This window comes from Ranitomeya imitator, chromosome 10 (genome assembly GCF_032444005.1).
Source record: "Ranitomeya imitator isolate aRanImi1 chromosome 10, aRanImi1.pri, whole genome shotgun sequence".
NCBI lineage: Eukaryota > Metazoa > Chordata > Amphibia > Anura > Dendrobatidae > Ranitomeya > Ranitomeya imitator.
In genome coordinates, this window is record NC_091291.1 from 6,478,099 (window position 1) to 6,491,962 (window position 13,864).

At 55.6% G+C, this 13,864-nt stretch overlaps 2 protein-coding genes across 2 annotated transcripts; one reads left to right on the top strand and one right to left on the bottom strand.

Annotated features, from left to right (window-relative positions):
* Positions 1-13: 13 nt before the first annotated feature.
* On the top strand, positions 14-7,793 carry MRTO4 (MRT4 homolog, ribosome maturation factor). Its single transcript, XM_069740754.1, has 8 exons — positions 14-129; positions 2,127-2,185; positions 2,449-2,552; positions 6,025-6,106; positions 6,189-6,256; positions 6,765-6,916; positions 7,123-7,199; positions 7,280-7,793. Exons 1-8 carry the CDS (start codon positions 102-104, stop codon positions 7,430-7,432), a joined length of 723 nt encoding a protein of 240 aa, XP_069596855.1. The 5' UTR covers positions 14-101; the 3' UTR covers positions 7,433-7,793.
* Positions 7,794-8,275: 482 nt separating this feature from the next.
* LOC138650895 (aflatoxin B1 aldehyde reductase member 2-like) lies at positions 8,276-13,848 on the bottom strand. Its single transcript, XM_069740753.1, has 7 exons — positions 13,548-13,848; positions 11,528-11,715; positions 11,180-11,284; positions 9,160-9,256; positions 8,925-9,024; positions 8,728-8,857; positions 8,276-8,568 (listed from the first exon to the last, which is right to left on the bottom strand). Exons 1-7 carry the CDS (start codon positions 13,831-13,833, stop codon positions 8,407-8,409), a joined length of 1,068 nt encoding a protein of 355 aa, XP_069596854.1. The 5' UTR covers positions 13,834-13,848; the 3' UTR covers positions 8,276-8,406.
* Between the last annotated feature and the right edge of the window lie 16 nt (positions 13,849-13,864).

Consider the following 13,864-nt stretch of genomic DNA (forward strand, 5'->3'; position numbering starts at 1 on the left):
AGCAGGCAGTGAGAAGACAGCCCTGTTTCCCAGAATGCAGCGCGCCGCCGGGGGCCTCACACAGCCAGACTGCAGAGCGCCACGTGACTGAGAGCAGCAAGATGCCCAAGTCCAAGCGTGACAAGAAAGGTGAGAGGCCCCGGGGGCCACAGCTGTGCGACTCCGGGCCCGAGCGGCCTCCTGACTCCGGGGGCCACAGCTGCCTGACTCCGGGGGCCACAGCTGCCTGACTCCGGGGGCCACAGCTGCCTGACTCCGGGGGCCACAGCTGCCTGACTCCGGGGGCCACAGCTGCCTGACTCCGGGGGCCACAGCTGCCTGACTCCGGGGGCCACAGCTGCCTGACTCCGGGGGCCACAGCTGCCTGACTCCGGGGGCCACAGCTGCCTGACTCCGGGGGCCACAGCTGTGCGACTCCGGGCCCGAGCGGCCTCCTGACTCCGGGGGCCACAACTGCCTGACTCCGGGGGCCACAGCTGCGCGATTCCGGGGGCCACAGCTGCCTGACTCCGGGGGCCACAGCTGCCTGACTCCGGGGGCCGAGCGGCCTCCTGACTCCAGGGGCCACAGCTGCCTGACTCCGGGGGCCACAGCTGCCTGACTCCGGGGGCCACAGCTGCCTGACTCCGGGGGCCACAGCTGCCTGACTCCGGGGGCCACAGCTGCCTGACTCCGGGGGCCACAGCTGCCTGACTCCGGGGGCCACAGCTGCCTGACTCCGGGGGCCACAGCTGCCTGACTCCGGGGGCCACAGCTGCCTGACTCCGGGGGCCACAGCTGCCTGACTCCGGGGGCCGAGCGGCCTCCTGACTCCGGGGGCCACAGCTGCCTGACTCCGGGGGCCACAGCTGCCTGACTCCGGGGGCCACAGCTGCCTGACTCCGGGGGCCACAGCTGCCTGACTCCGGGGGCCACAGCTGCCTGACTCCGGGGGCCACAGCTGCCTGACTCCGGGGGCCACAGCTGCCTGACTCCGGGGGCCACAGCTGCCTGACTCCGGGGGCCACAGCTGCCTGACTCCGGGGGCCACAGCTGCCTGACTCCGGGGGCCACAGCTGCCTGACTCCGGGGGCCACAGCTGCCTGACTCCGGGGGCCACAGCTGCCTGACTCCGGGGGCCACAGCTGCCTGACTCCGGGGGCCACAGCTGCCTGACTCCGGGGGCCACAGCTGCCTGACTCCGGGGGCCACAGCTGCCTGACTCCGGGGGCCACAGCTGCCTGACTCCGGGGGCCACAGCTGCCTGACTCCGGGGGCCACAGCTGCCTGACTCCGGGGGCCACAGCTGCCTGACTCCGGGGGCCACAGCTGCCTGACTCCGGGGGCCACAGCTGCCTGACTCCGGGGGCCACAGCTGCCTGACTCCGGGGGCCACAGCTGCCTGACTCCGGGGGCCACAGCTGCCTGACTCCGGGGGCCACAGCTGCCTGACTCCGGGGGCCACAGCTGCCTGACTCCGGGGGCCACAGCTGCCTGACTCCGGGGGCCACAGCTGCCTGACTCCGGGGGCCACAGCTGCCTGACTCCGGGGGCCACAGCTGCCTGACTCCGGGGGCCACAGCTGCCTGACTCCGGGGGCCACAGCTGCCTGACTCCGGGGGCCACAGCTGCCTGACTCCGGGGGCCACAGCTGCCTGACTCCGGGGGCCACAGCTGCCTGACTCCGGGGGCCACAGCTGCCTGACTCCGGGGGCCACAGCTGCCTGACTCCGGGGGCCACAGCTGCCTGACTCCGGGGGCCACAGCTGCCTGACTCCGGGGGCCACAGCTGCCTGACTCCGGGGGCCACAGCTGCCTGACTCCGGGGGCCACAGCTGCCTGACTCCGGGGGCCACAGCTGCCTGACTCCGGGGGCCACAGCTGCCTGACTCCGGGGGCCACAGCTGCCTGACTCCGGGCCCGAGCGGCCTCCTGACTCCGGGGGCCACAGCTGCGCGACTCCGGGCCCGAGCGGCCTCCTGACTCCGGGGGCCACAGCTGCCTGACTCCGGGGGCCACAGCTGCCTGACTCCGGGCCCGAGCGGCCTCCTGACTCCGGGGGCCACAGCTGCCTGACCCCGGGGGCCACAGCTGTGCGACTCCGGGCCCGAGCGGCCTCCTGACTGATCTCTGCTGTTTATTCCCAGTGTCCCTGACCAAGACCAGCAGGAAAGGGCTGGAGGTGAAGCAGGGCCTGATCCAGGAGGTGAGTGTGTAGACACTGCAGGTCGGCGGTGGTGCCCACCCATAGTTGAGCTGAGGGTTTGTTACAGTTGTCTCCAGCCCAATCTCCCCCCATGTCACAATGTTATCGGTGAACCTTCCAGACTGGATACAATTGTAACAAACCCTCAGCTGTGAGAAGTGTTAGGTCTGATCTTCTTCCATCACATGAGGATTGGAGCGTTATACGTCTGCTCCTGCTGTGGTCACTTTATGTTTATTTTTGGGATTTTTTTCTTTCCCCAGCTCCGGAAATGTGTGGACACCTACAAGTATCTGTTTGTTTTGTCCGTGGAGAACATGAGGAACAACAAGCTGAAGGACGTGCGAAACGCCTGGAAGCACAGCCGGTACCCCGCTCTCACACCGTCCAGGGCACAACGGGTTAATCCATAGGAAAGGCCGATTCCCATCTTCACAGACGGATATTGTCAGCGGCTGCTGTAACTGGAAGACATTTCTCAATTTCCTATTAAACCGTTCAGCCGTTCTTCGGAGATAATATCACTTATGTTTATAGATCGTCGCCTTGGAGACCGACCGCCGCTGATGCCCAGCCTGTGTGCAGTGCTTGTAGATGGGTTTTGTGTAGAACTTTCAAGCTCTGCTCTGAGGCTGCCAGGATCGCTGGAGCACATTGTTACCTCCTTATCCCAACCACATTGAGCGCACGCTTACAAGCAGGACAGCGGCGGTGGTCGGTCTCCTAGGCAACGAGCTGTAAACAAGTGTCGATCACGAGAGCGGCTGTAAAGTTTAAGAAACAACAAGTTGCTTTTTTTACCGTCTAAAAATCCATATCTGAAGATGGGAATAACCCCTTAAAGGGACCAAACCACAGTCCTCACCCTATGATTTATCATAAGACACTATACAGATATGGGGGGAAGAACATGGGCGTCCGCACACAGAATGGAGATAGTGACCCCAGCCACCCCCAACATCAGGGTCTGACCTCACAAATATTCTTCTGGAAGATGGGGCAAAAATCCCCACAGACGCCTCTGAAATCTTGTAGAAATCCTTCCCAGAAGAGCAGAACCGTCATCTCTGCCGGGAAAGGACCCCGTATTAATGTGTATGGAGGACAGAGAAGTCCCGGAATTGGAGAGGACACACATTTCCTCCATATGATGCCTCTTCTCATCATCCTCCTCTCTGCACAGTAGTCCTTCCTCTCCTTCTCACTGCACAGCAGTCCTTCCTCTCCTCCTTCTTCTCTCTGCACAGTAGGCCTTCCTCTTCTCCTCTCTGCACAGTAGGCCTTCCTCTTCTCCTCCTCTATGCACAGTAGGCCTTCCTCTTCTCCTCCTCCTCTATGCACAGTAGGCCTTCCTCTTCTCCTCCTCCTCTCTGCACAGTAGGCATTCCTCTTCTCTTCTCTGCACAGTAATCCTTCCTCTCCTCCTTCTCTGCACAGTAGGCCTTCCTCTGCTCATCCTCCTCTCTGCACAGTAGGCCTTCCTCTTCTTCTCTATGCACAGTAGGCCTTCCTCTTCTTCTCCTCTATGCACAGTAGTCCTTCCTCTTCTTCTCCTCTATGCACAGTAGGCCTTCCTCTTCTCCTCTATGCACAGTAGGCCTTCCTCTTCTCATCCTCCTCTCTGCACAGTAGGCCTTCCTCTTCTTCTCTATGCACAGTAGGCCTTCCTCTTCTTCTCCTCTATGCACAGTAGTCCTTCCTCTTCTTCTCCTCTATGCACAGTAGGCCTTCCTCTTCTCCTCTATGCACAGTAGGCCTTCCTCTTCTCCTCCTCCTCTATGCACAGTAGGCCTTCCTCTTCTCCTCCTCTCTGCACAGTAGTCCTTCCTCTTCTCTGCACAGTAGTCCTTCCTCTTCTCTGCACAGTAGTCCTTCCTCTTCTCTGCACAGTAGTCCTTCCTCTTCTCCTCCTCCTCCTCTCTGCACAGTAGGCCTTCCTCTCCTCCTCCTCCTCCTCTCTGCACAGTAGGCCTTCCTCTTCTCCTCCTCTCTGCACAGTAGTCCTTCCTCCTCTCCTCCTCTCTGCACAGTAGTCCTTCCTCCTCTCCTCCTCTCTGCACAGTAGTCCTTCCTCTTCTCTGCACAGTAGTCCTTCCTCTTCTCTGCACAGTAGTCCTTCCTCTTCTCTGCACAGTAGTCCTTCCTCTTCTCTGCACAGTAGTCCTTCCTCTTCTCCTCCTCCTCCTCTCTGCACAGTAGGCCTTCCTCTCCTTCTCCTCTTCTCTGCACAGTAGTCCTTCCTCTTCTCCTCTTCTCTGCACAGTAGTCCTTCCTCTTCTCTGCACAGTAGTCCTTCCTCTTCTCTGCACAGTAGTCCTTCCTCTTCTCCTCCTCCTCCTCTCTGCACAGTAGGCCTTCCTCTCCTTCTCCTCTTCTCTGCACAGTAGTCCTTCCTCTTCTCCTCTTCTCTGCACAGTAGTCCTTCCTCTTCTCCTCTTCTCTGCACAGTAGTCCTTCCTCTTCTCTGCACAGTAGTCCTTCCTCTTCTCTGCACAGTAGTCCTTCCTCTTCTCTGCACAGTAGTCCTTCCTCTTCTCTGCACAGTAGTCCTTCCTCTTCTCTGCACAGTAGTCCTTCCTCTTCTCTGCACAGTAGTCCTTCCTCTTCTCTGCACAGTAGTCCTTCCTCTTCTCTGCACAGTAGTCCTTCCTCTTCTCTGCACAGTAGTCCTTCCTCCTCTCCTCCTCTCTGCACAGTAGTCCTTCCTCCTCTCCTCCTCTCTGCACAGTAGTCCTTCCTCTTCTCTGCACAGTAGTCCTTCCTCTTCTCTGCACAGTAGTCCTTCCTCTTCTCTGCACAGTAGGCCTTCCTCTCCTCCTCCTCCTCTCTGCACAGTAGGCCTTCCTCTCCTCCTCCTCTTCTCTGCACAGTAGGCCTTCCTCTCCTCCTCCTCTTCTCTGCACAGTAGGCCTTCCTCTTCTCCTCCTCTCTGCACAGTAGGCCTTCCTCTTCTCCTCCTCTCTGCACAGTAGTCCTTCCTCTTCTCCTCCTCCTCTCTGCACAGTAGGCCTTCCTCTCCTCCTCTTCTCTGCACAGTAGGCCTTCCTCTTCTCCTCTCTGCACAGTAGTCCTTCCTCTTCTCCTTCTCTCTGCACAGTAGTCCTTCCACTCCTTCTTCTCTCTGCACAGTAGTCCTTCCTCTTCTCCTCCTCTCTGCACAGTAGGCCTTCCTCTTCTCCTCCTCTCTGCACAGTAGTCCTTCCTCTTCTCCTCCTCTCTGCACAGTAGTCCTTCCTCTTCTCCTTCTCCTCTCTGCACAGTAGGCCTTTCTCTTCTCCTCCTCCTCTCTGCACAGTAGTCCTTCCTCTCCTCCTCCTCTTCTCTGCACAGTAGTCCTTCCTCTTCTCCTTCTCCTCTCTGCACAGTAGTCCTTCCTCTTCTCCTTCTCCTCTCTGCACAGTAGGCCTTTCTCTTCTCCTCCTCCTCTCTGACAGTAGGCCTTCCTCTTCTCCTCCTCTCTGCACAGTAGGCCTTCCTCTTCTCTGCACAGTAGTCCTTCCACTCCTTCTTCTTCTCTCTGCACAGTAGTCCTTCCTCTTCTCCTCCTCTCTGCACAGTAGGCCTTCCTCTTCTCCTCCTCTCTGCACAGTAGGCCTTCCTCTTCTCTGCACAGTAGTCCTTCCACTCCTTCTTCTCTCTGCACAGTAGTCCTTCCTCTTCTCCTCCTCTCTGCACAGTAGTCCTTCCTCTTCTCCTCCTCTCTGCACAGTAGTCCTTCCTCTTCTCCTCCTCTCTGCACAGTGGTCCTTCCTCTTCTCCTTCTCCTCTCTGCACAGTGGTCCTTCCTCTTCTCCTCTGCACAGTAGTGATGCCTCTCCTCCGCCTCTTCTACCTTCCAGGTTATTCTTTGGTAAGAACAAGGTGATGACTGTGGCTCTGGGAAAGGATCCGTGTGACGAGTACAAGGACAATCTGCACAAGGTAGGAGGCTTCTGCACAGATCTGCTCCATCTACCGCTCGATACCTGGAATATTATACTTGTATTATTCTCTCATTCTGCAGTTGGGAAAATCTCTTAAAGGAGAAGTCGGGATCCTGTTCACCAATCGCACGGAGAAAGAAGTCAGAGAGTAAGCCGGTGTCTTGTCTGTCGCTGTTATTTCTGCAGACTTGTCCGTCACTGTCCTGTGATAATGAAGTCCCTGCCGGCCAGGACATAGATTTTATTGTCTGTACACCTTTTTGCACAGTGTATGGCGCCATCTAGTGCTAAGCTCTGATCACTCTTTTGGAAGCGCCATGAGGGGAGAAAAATAGGTTATTAGCATAGATAAAGCTCAGTTTGGATTCTTTTGGGGTCAGAGGGATGATTATGTCCCCCCCCAGAGGTGCCTGAGGGATGCAGCGTAGTTACTAGTTCCTGGATATATGTGGGCTGTTAAGTGGATGTTTGTTAGGAGGCTCCGGGGTCACAACTGTGTGAGAGATGAGAATAGCGCAGTCCGTACAGTGCGGAGCGCAGCTCTTGAGCACAAACTGCAGCTCTAATCAGTGAAATACAGAACATGTGTGGATTATCTGCATTGATGGAAGTATTGCTTTGCAGGCGTTTATTAACCTACAGATGCATTTTTACAGATGGTTTAATCAGTTTAAAGAAACGGATTTTGCTCGGGCCGGGAACAAGGCCACATACGGAGTGGTCCTGGATGAGGGGCCCCTGGAACAGTTCACCCATTCGATGGAGCCACAGTTACGACAGCTGGGCCTGCCCACCGCGCTGAAGAAAGGTCGGTGCTCGTCCCTCCATACTGCTGTATACGGGCTGTTCATAGTGTCTGCCTGTCGGGTCACATGCAGGTATCTGGGGGGCCCCTTATCGATCATAAAGAGGGGATCTTCACCATGTACCGATCACAGGTGTTCCTGGAAATCCCCGGAACAACCAGAAAGAGCTGACCTGACCTATATCTGTGCTTGTCCGTTTCCCCTTTAGGAGTGGTGACCCTTCTGTCCGATTACGAGGTGTGCAAGGAGGGCGACACCCTGACACCGGAGCAGGCGCGGATCCTGGTGAGTGCACGACGCAGCGTACATTGTGATCAGTGTTGGTCATATTGGCCCCGTACTTTACTTTGCTTTTTTGTTTGTAGAAACTCTTTGGGTATCAAATGGCAGAATTTAACGTGTCCATAAAATCCATGTGGGTGTCAGAGACCGGAGAATTCCAGCAATTTGCAGAGGGAGACGAGATGGAGGAGGAAGATGACGACGACGACGACGACGAGCAAGAAGCAGCAGAGTAATGGTTGCCTTGTGTACGCGGTGCTGGCGAGTTACAGTATAAGAAGAGATGAATCGCCAATGCAAAGACTTAATGTTCCAGGGGAACGGAGGCGTTACTGTGTTTTAGCAGACCCCATGCTGGAGGTAGGACCGCTCCATGTGCAGTGATTACCAGCGGACATTGTACCTTCCATACACCATTGGCCTTGTGTGATCGGTAGTCCGGTGTCTACGGATTCCGCCATATTCACTCTCTGCGAATATTTCCTGCCATGATAAATATACAGAGTGAATGCCACCAGATAAACGCTCCTCTCTGTATGAAGTCACCGCACAGACTTCATTCTGAATCATGGACTGTAATAAACTGGGTTACATGGATTTAACACTTTGTGTGCAGGTTTAATTTAAGGGCTATTCCCAAGATTGTACGTTCTAGTTGGGGAATCGCCTAGTGATTGCAGGGGTCTCCCGCCCCGTCCTGAATGCAGGTGCGCATGTATGGCCTCCGCTCTGTGGCAATGCTCCCCACCACGAAATCATGGTTTCCTTTGTATTGCACATTATTGATAATTCCATATGAAATTTCTGGAATCATGGTTTGTCGGTGGAGGCCTGGAATTCAGGAACTCAACCATAGACAATGGAGCGGAGGCCGATCCATGTGCACCTCCGCTCCTTTCAGGATCTGAGCCGCGGGGATCTTTCAGTGCAGTTTTACACATGAACCATTGTGGGGTAAAGGAAGGAGAGAATTCCCACTTGGATGAATAAAATATTCTGTCCCGGGGAAATCGGGTACATTACAGGAGCGCGCTGTTATCTAACATCCCTACAGAACAGAAGTGGCGCGGTTTCCCTACTAGTGAATAATCAAAGATCAGACTTTATTTGCGAAATCATTTACAGGCTGTTGGTGCCCGCGGTGCAGCTGGAGATGAGGCAACAATTAGGTAGAAATCACAGTATAAAAGATTTGTCCTTTTGAAGTGGTTTAGCGGAAATAGTTTGGGCAGTCGTGGGCGACCAGGTTCCAGGCTTCATCAAAGGCGGTGACCACAGGTGGGAGCAGGGGTCCGCCCGAGGCCCCGTCCAAGTTCTGCACAAGCTGCGCCGTGCTCGACATCCCCAAGATCACAGCATCACCCCGACTCCCCTGAGAAGAAAAAAAAAATACTCTGTGCTGTGAAAAAAAAAATCACACTCCTCTGTAACACTTTGCTTGAAGTCCCATCTGCATTCATTTTGACTGCCCTATGTATGCCACTTAAACACTCTGTGCTGCAGTAACCTGTCTTGCAAAAGGTGCACGTACCTGTAGTTTAGAGTGGTGGTACATCCAGCGGAGCGCAGCCGCCGTCAGGCTGGGTCTCTCCGCACCGTACGCCTCCTGCAGCGCCGTCTGCACCACGTCTATAGCCTCAAAGTGATGCTTCTTCCAGTATCTGATGAGACCCCAATAGTGACAGTCCAGCAATAACGGCCCCGTCCCCCCATATGTACAGCACTGACCTGTTCCTGTAGATCTCAGCCCAATTGTTCCCAAAAAACCTGGAGGGCGTCTGCTCATTGTCCTTGTCCTCATACTTGTACTTGCCGGTCAGAAGCCCCCCTGTAAGAGAGAACAACCCCAGTCCTGCAGAACTCGCATCAAGTATCAGCCGCCTCCCCCATCACCGACAAGGCGCCTGTCAAACATCTGGGCACCGAATATCTACAGCGGCCGAAACCGGAGACCGGCACTCACCCGCCAGCGGGTTATAGGCGTAGAACCGGATACCGAGCTGTCGCAGGCAGGGAAGCAGCTCCGTCTCTACCTGTCGTGTGGTCGCGTTATACATTCCCTGGAGGGAGAAATGGTCATTATACAGTTACATCCTGGGCTTTACTCTAGAGCTGCACTCACTATTCTGCATAGCCAAACAATGAGTGCAGCTCTGGTATAATACAGGATGTAACTCAGGATCAGTAATGTATGTACACAGTGACTGCACCAGCAGAATAGTGAGTGCAGCTCTGGAGTATAATACAGGATGTAACTCAGGATCAGTAATGTAATGTATGTACACAGTGACTGCACCAGCAGAATAGTGAGTGCAGCTCTGGGGTATAATACAGGATGTAACTCAGGATCAGTAATGTATGTACACAGTGACTGCACCAGCAGAATAGTGAGTGCAGCTCTGGGGTATAATACAGGATGTAACTCAGGATCAGTAATGTAATGTATGTACACAGTGACTGCACCAGCAGAATAGTGAGTGCAGCTCTGGGGTATAATACAGGATGTAACTCAGGATCAGTAATGTATGTACACAGTGACTGCACCAGCAGAATAGTGAGTGCAGCTCTGGAGTATAATACAGGATGTAACTGAGGATCAGTAATGTAATGTATGTACACAGTGACTGCACCAGCAGAATAGTGAGTGCAGCTCTGGAGTATAATACAGGATGTAACTCAGGATCAGTAATGTATGTACACAGTGACTGCACCAGCAGAATAGTGAGTGCAGCTCTGGAGTATAATACAGGAGGTAACTCAGGAGCAGTAATGTAATGTATGTACACAGTGACTGCACCAGCAGAATAGTGAGTGCAGCTCTGGAGTATAATACAGGATGTAACTCAGGATCAGTAATGTATGTACACAGTGACTGCACCAGCAGAATAGTGAGTGCAGCTCTGGGGTATAATACAGGATGTAACTCAGGATCAGTAATGTAATGTATGTACACAGTGACTGCACTAGCAGAATAGTGAGTGCAGCTCTGGAGTATAATACAGGATGTAACTCAGGATCAGTAATGTAATGTATGCACACAGTGACTGCACCAGCAGAATAGTGAGTGCAGCTCTGGGGTATAATACAGGATGTAACTCAGGATCAGTAATGTAATGTATGTACACAGTGACTGCACCAGCAGAATAGTGAGTGCAGCTCTGGAGTATAATACAGGATGAAACTCGGGATCAGTAATGTAATGTATCTACACAGTGACTGCACCAGCAGAATAGTGAGTGCAGCTCTGGAGTATAATACAGGATGTAACTCAGGATCAGTAATGTAATGTATGTACACAGAGACTGCACCAGCAGAATAGTGAGTGCAGCTCTGGAGTATAATACAGGATGTAACTCAGGATCAGTAATGTAATGTATCTACACAGTGACTGCACCAGCAGAATAGTGAGTGCAGCTCTGGAGTATAATACAGGATGTAACTCAGGATCAGTAATGTATCTACACAGTGACTGCACCAGCAGAATAGTGAGTGCAGCTCTGGGGTATAATACAGGATGTAACTCAGGATCAGTAATGTAATGTATGTACACAGAGACTGCACCAGCAGAATAGTGAGTGCAGCTCTGGAGTATAATACATCCTGTATTATACTCCAGAGCTGCACTCACTATTCTGCTGGTGCAGTCACTGTGTAGATACATTACATTACTGATCCTGAGTTACATCCTGTAACTCAGGATCAGTAATGTAATGTATCTACACAGTGACTGCACCAGCAGAATAGTGAGTGCAGCTCTGGAGTATAATACAGGATGTAACTCAGGATCAGTAATGTAATGTATCTACACAGTGACTGCACCAGCAGAATAGTGAGTGCAGCTCTGGGGTATAATAATGCTGATGAATGTTAAGTTATGGAGAATTTTCTGCATTGTGTGAATATATTTTCTTGCTATATATCTATCGCTTTAACCTTCCCATCAGGGATCTGCACGGACTTTTTACATTTAACCCCTCGAGCACCTGGTACACTGTTGGCAGCACCCAGTTCCTCTGTTTGCAGATGCAGTAAATCTCCATCACTTCCCAGGATGAGTAGTTGGACAGTCCCAGCTCCTTGAACTTCCCCTATAAAAAACAAACAAAAAAAACCCATTGTGCCCCAATCATGGATTCAATGTGGCGCAAACATTGTAGTAATCATAAATATGTTGCGGAGAGTAATTCTGCGTCTTATATTGCTCAGTTTGCCCACAATGTGACCTGACCGCACTTATCACCTCTGTACTCCGCCTGCCGGGTCAGGAATAACAAGTAACAGTATAAAGCATGGGGGACGGCAGCAGCCTCTCCTGGCACTGGCCCTCTTACCTCCTGGTGCAGCTGGTGGCAGGCGGCCAGCGTCTCCTCCACCGGGGTCTGGTGGTCGGGGGCATGGAGGTAGAAGAGCTGGACGCTGGGCAGGTGCATCCGCTCCAGGGAGGTCTCCAGCTGCCGCCGCAGGCTCTCCGCCCTCAGCGTGTTCTCTCCCCAGGGGTTCGCCTTAGTCGCCATCTTCACTGCAGAAGGAAAAGTGGCATCATCAGCGGGAGCCTCCGTATAAAGGCATAGCGCACAGATCGAGGGTCAGCACACGGGTCGGGGGTCAGCAAACGGGTTGGGGGGCAGCACACGGGTCGGGGGGACAGCGCACAGATCGAGGGTCAGCACATGGGTTGGGGGGGCAGCACACGGGTTGTGGGGGTCAGCACACGGGTTGTGGGGCAGCGCACAGATCGAGGGTCAGCACACGGGTTGTGGGGGTCAGCACACGGGTTGTGGGGGAGCGCACAGATCGAGGGTCAGCACATGGGTCAGGGGGACAGCGCACAGATCGAGGGTCAGGACACGGGTCAGGGGTCAGCACACGGGTTGTGGGGGTCAGCACACGGGTTGTGGGGCAGCGCACAGATCGAGGGTCAGCACACGGGTCAGGGGGACAGCGCACAGATCGAGGGTCAGCACACGGGTTGTGGGGGTCAGCACACGGGTTGTGGGGCAGCGCACAGATCGAGGGTCAGCACACGGGTTGTGGGGGTCAGCACACGGGTTGTGGGGGTCAGCACACGGGTTGTGGGGCAGCGCACAGATCGAGGGTCAGCACATGGGTCAGGGGGACAGCGCACAGATCGAGGGTCAGCACACGGGTCAGGGGGACAGCGCACAGATCGAGGGTCAGCACATGGGTTGGGGGGGCAGCACACGGGTTGTGGGGGTCAGCACACAGGTTGGGGGGACAGCGCACAGATCGAGGGGCAGCACACGGGTTGTGGGGGTCAGCACACGGGTCGGGGGGACAGCGCACAGATCGAGGGGCAGCACACGGGTTGTGGAGGTCAGCACACGGGTCGGGGGGACAGCGCACAGATCGAGGGGCAGCACACGGGTTGTGGGGGTCAGCACACGGGTCGGGGGCAGCACACAGGTCGAGGGGCAGCACACGGGTCGGGGGGGCAGCGCACGGGTCGGGAGCAGCAAACGGGTTGGGGAAAAGCACACGGGTCGGGGGGCAGCGCACAGATCGAGGGTCAGGGCACGGTTTGGGGGGCAGCGCACAGATCGAGGGTCAGCACATGGGTTGGGGGGGCAGCGCACGGGTCGGGGGGCAGCAAACGGGTCGGGGGCAGCGCACAGATCGAGGGTCAGGGCACGGTTTGGGGGGCAGCGCACAGATCGAGGGTCAGCACATGGGTTGGGGGGGCAGCGCACGGGTCGGAGGGCAGTACACGGTTCGAGGGGCAGCGCACGGGTCGGGGGGGGCAGCACACGGATCGAGGGGCAGCACACGGGTTGGGGGGCGTCAGCACACGGGTCGGAGGGGCAGCGCTCGGGTCGGGGCAGCACACGGGTCGGAGGGCAGCACACGGTTCGAGGGGCGGCGCACGGGTCGGAGGCAGCACAAGGGTCGGGGTCACCATCGCCGCTTGCTGTCGTTGAATGGAAACCGCTTTATTCTTAGATACGGATCCCACCATTCCCACAGCTGAGGGTCTGTGACAGTTGTAACCTTGCAGTCTTTACAGTTCACATCTGCATTATCGGAGTCGGTGGTAAATTACATGCAAACCATCGGCAGTTTATTTTTTCCGGTAACGGTGACCAGTGACATCCGTGTATTGTACACATTGCTGGTGACGTCACGTCCAGTAACCAAATGCTCAGGGCCCCTGATACGCCATCACATGAGCTAAACATGGGGCCTGGACTTTAAACCCCAGCTGTCAATCACAAGCCACGTGCGTCTCAAGCCTCTTTTTGACGCCAAGTCCCGCCCATTCCAGTTACTGATTGGTTGCCTTTAGCATGAGGCTGAGGCTTGACCCGCAGCAGTCCCGGAAGTGTCTGTTCTTACCTCCCGCACCGAGGCCGAGCTGCCCTAGCACCCGCTCCGTCTCCCCGTCCGCGTACATGAAGGCGGTGTCCAGCTCGTTGTGGCCGCGGCTCAGGAACTCCTGCACCGCCGCCCCGCTCTCCGCGGTGTCCATGCGGCGCCCGAACTCCATGGTGCCCAGGACGGTGCTGGGGAGCGGAGGCGCGGTGGGTGGAGACCGAGACATGGCTGCAGAGCGGAGCACAGCGACCGAGACCAACCGCCGAGCCGACCTGAGGGCCACTGACAGCATGGCAGGGAGGCGCATGCGCGGCGGCAGTCCCATCACATGACCCCTG

Coding starts and splice junctions, on each gene's coding strand:
- LOC138650895 (XM_069740753.1), bottom strand. CDS start 13,833: ATGCGCCTCCCTGCCATGCTGTCAGTGGCCCTCAGGTCGGCTCGGCGG. Junction 9,025..9,159: donor CGCCTATAACCCGCTGGCGG/GTGAGTGCCGGT, acceptor TCTCTCTTACAG/GGGGGCTTCTGACCGGCAAG. Junction 8,858..8,924: donor GCTGAGATCTACAGGAACAG/GTCAGTGCTGTA, acceptor GGGTCTCATCAG/ATACTGGAAGAAGCATCACT.
- MRTO4 (XM_069740754.1), top strand. CDS start 102: ATGCCCAAGTCCAAGCGTGACAAGAAAG. Junction 6,917..7,122: donor GCCCACCGCGCTGAAGAAAG/GTCGGTGCTCGT, acceptor TTTCCCCTTTAG/GAGTGGTGACCCTTCTGTCC. Junction 7,200..7,279: donor CGGAGCAGGCGCGGATCCTG/GTGAGTGCACGA, acceptor TTTTGTTTGTAG/AAACTCTTTGGGTATCAAAT.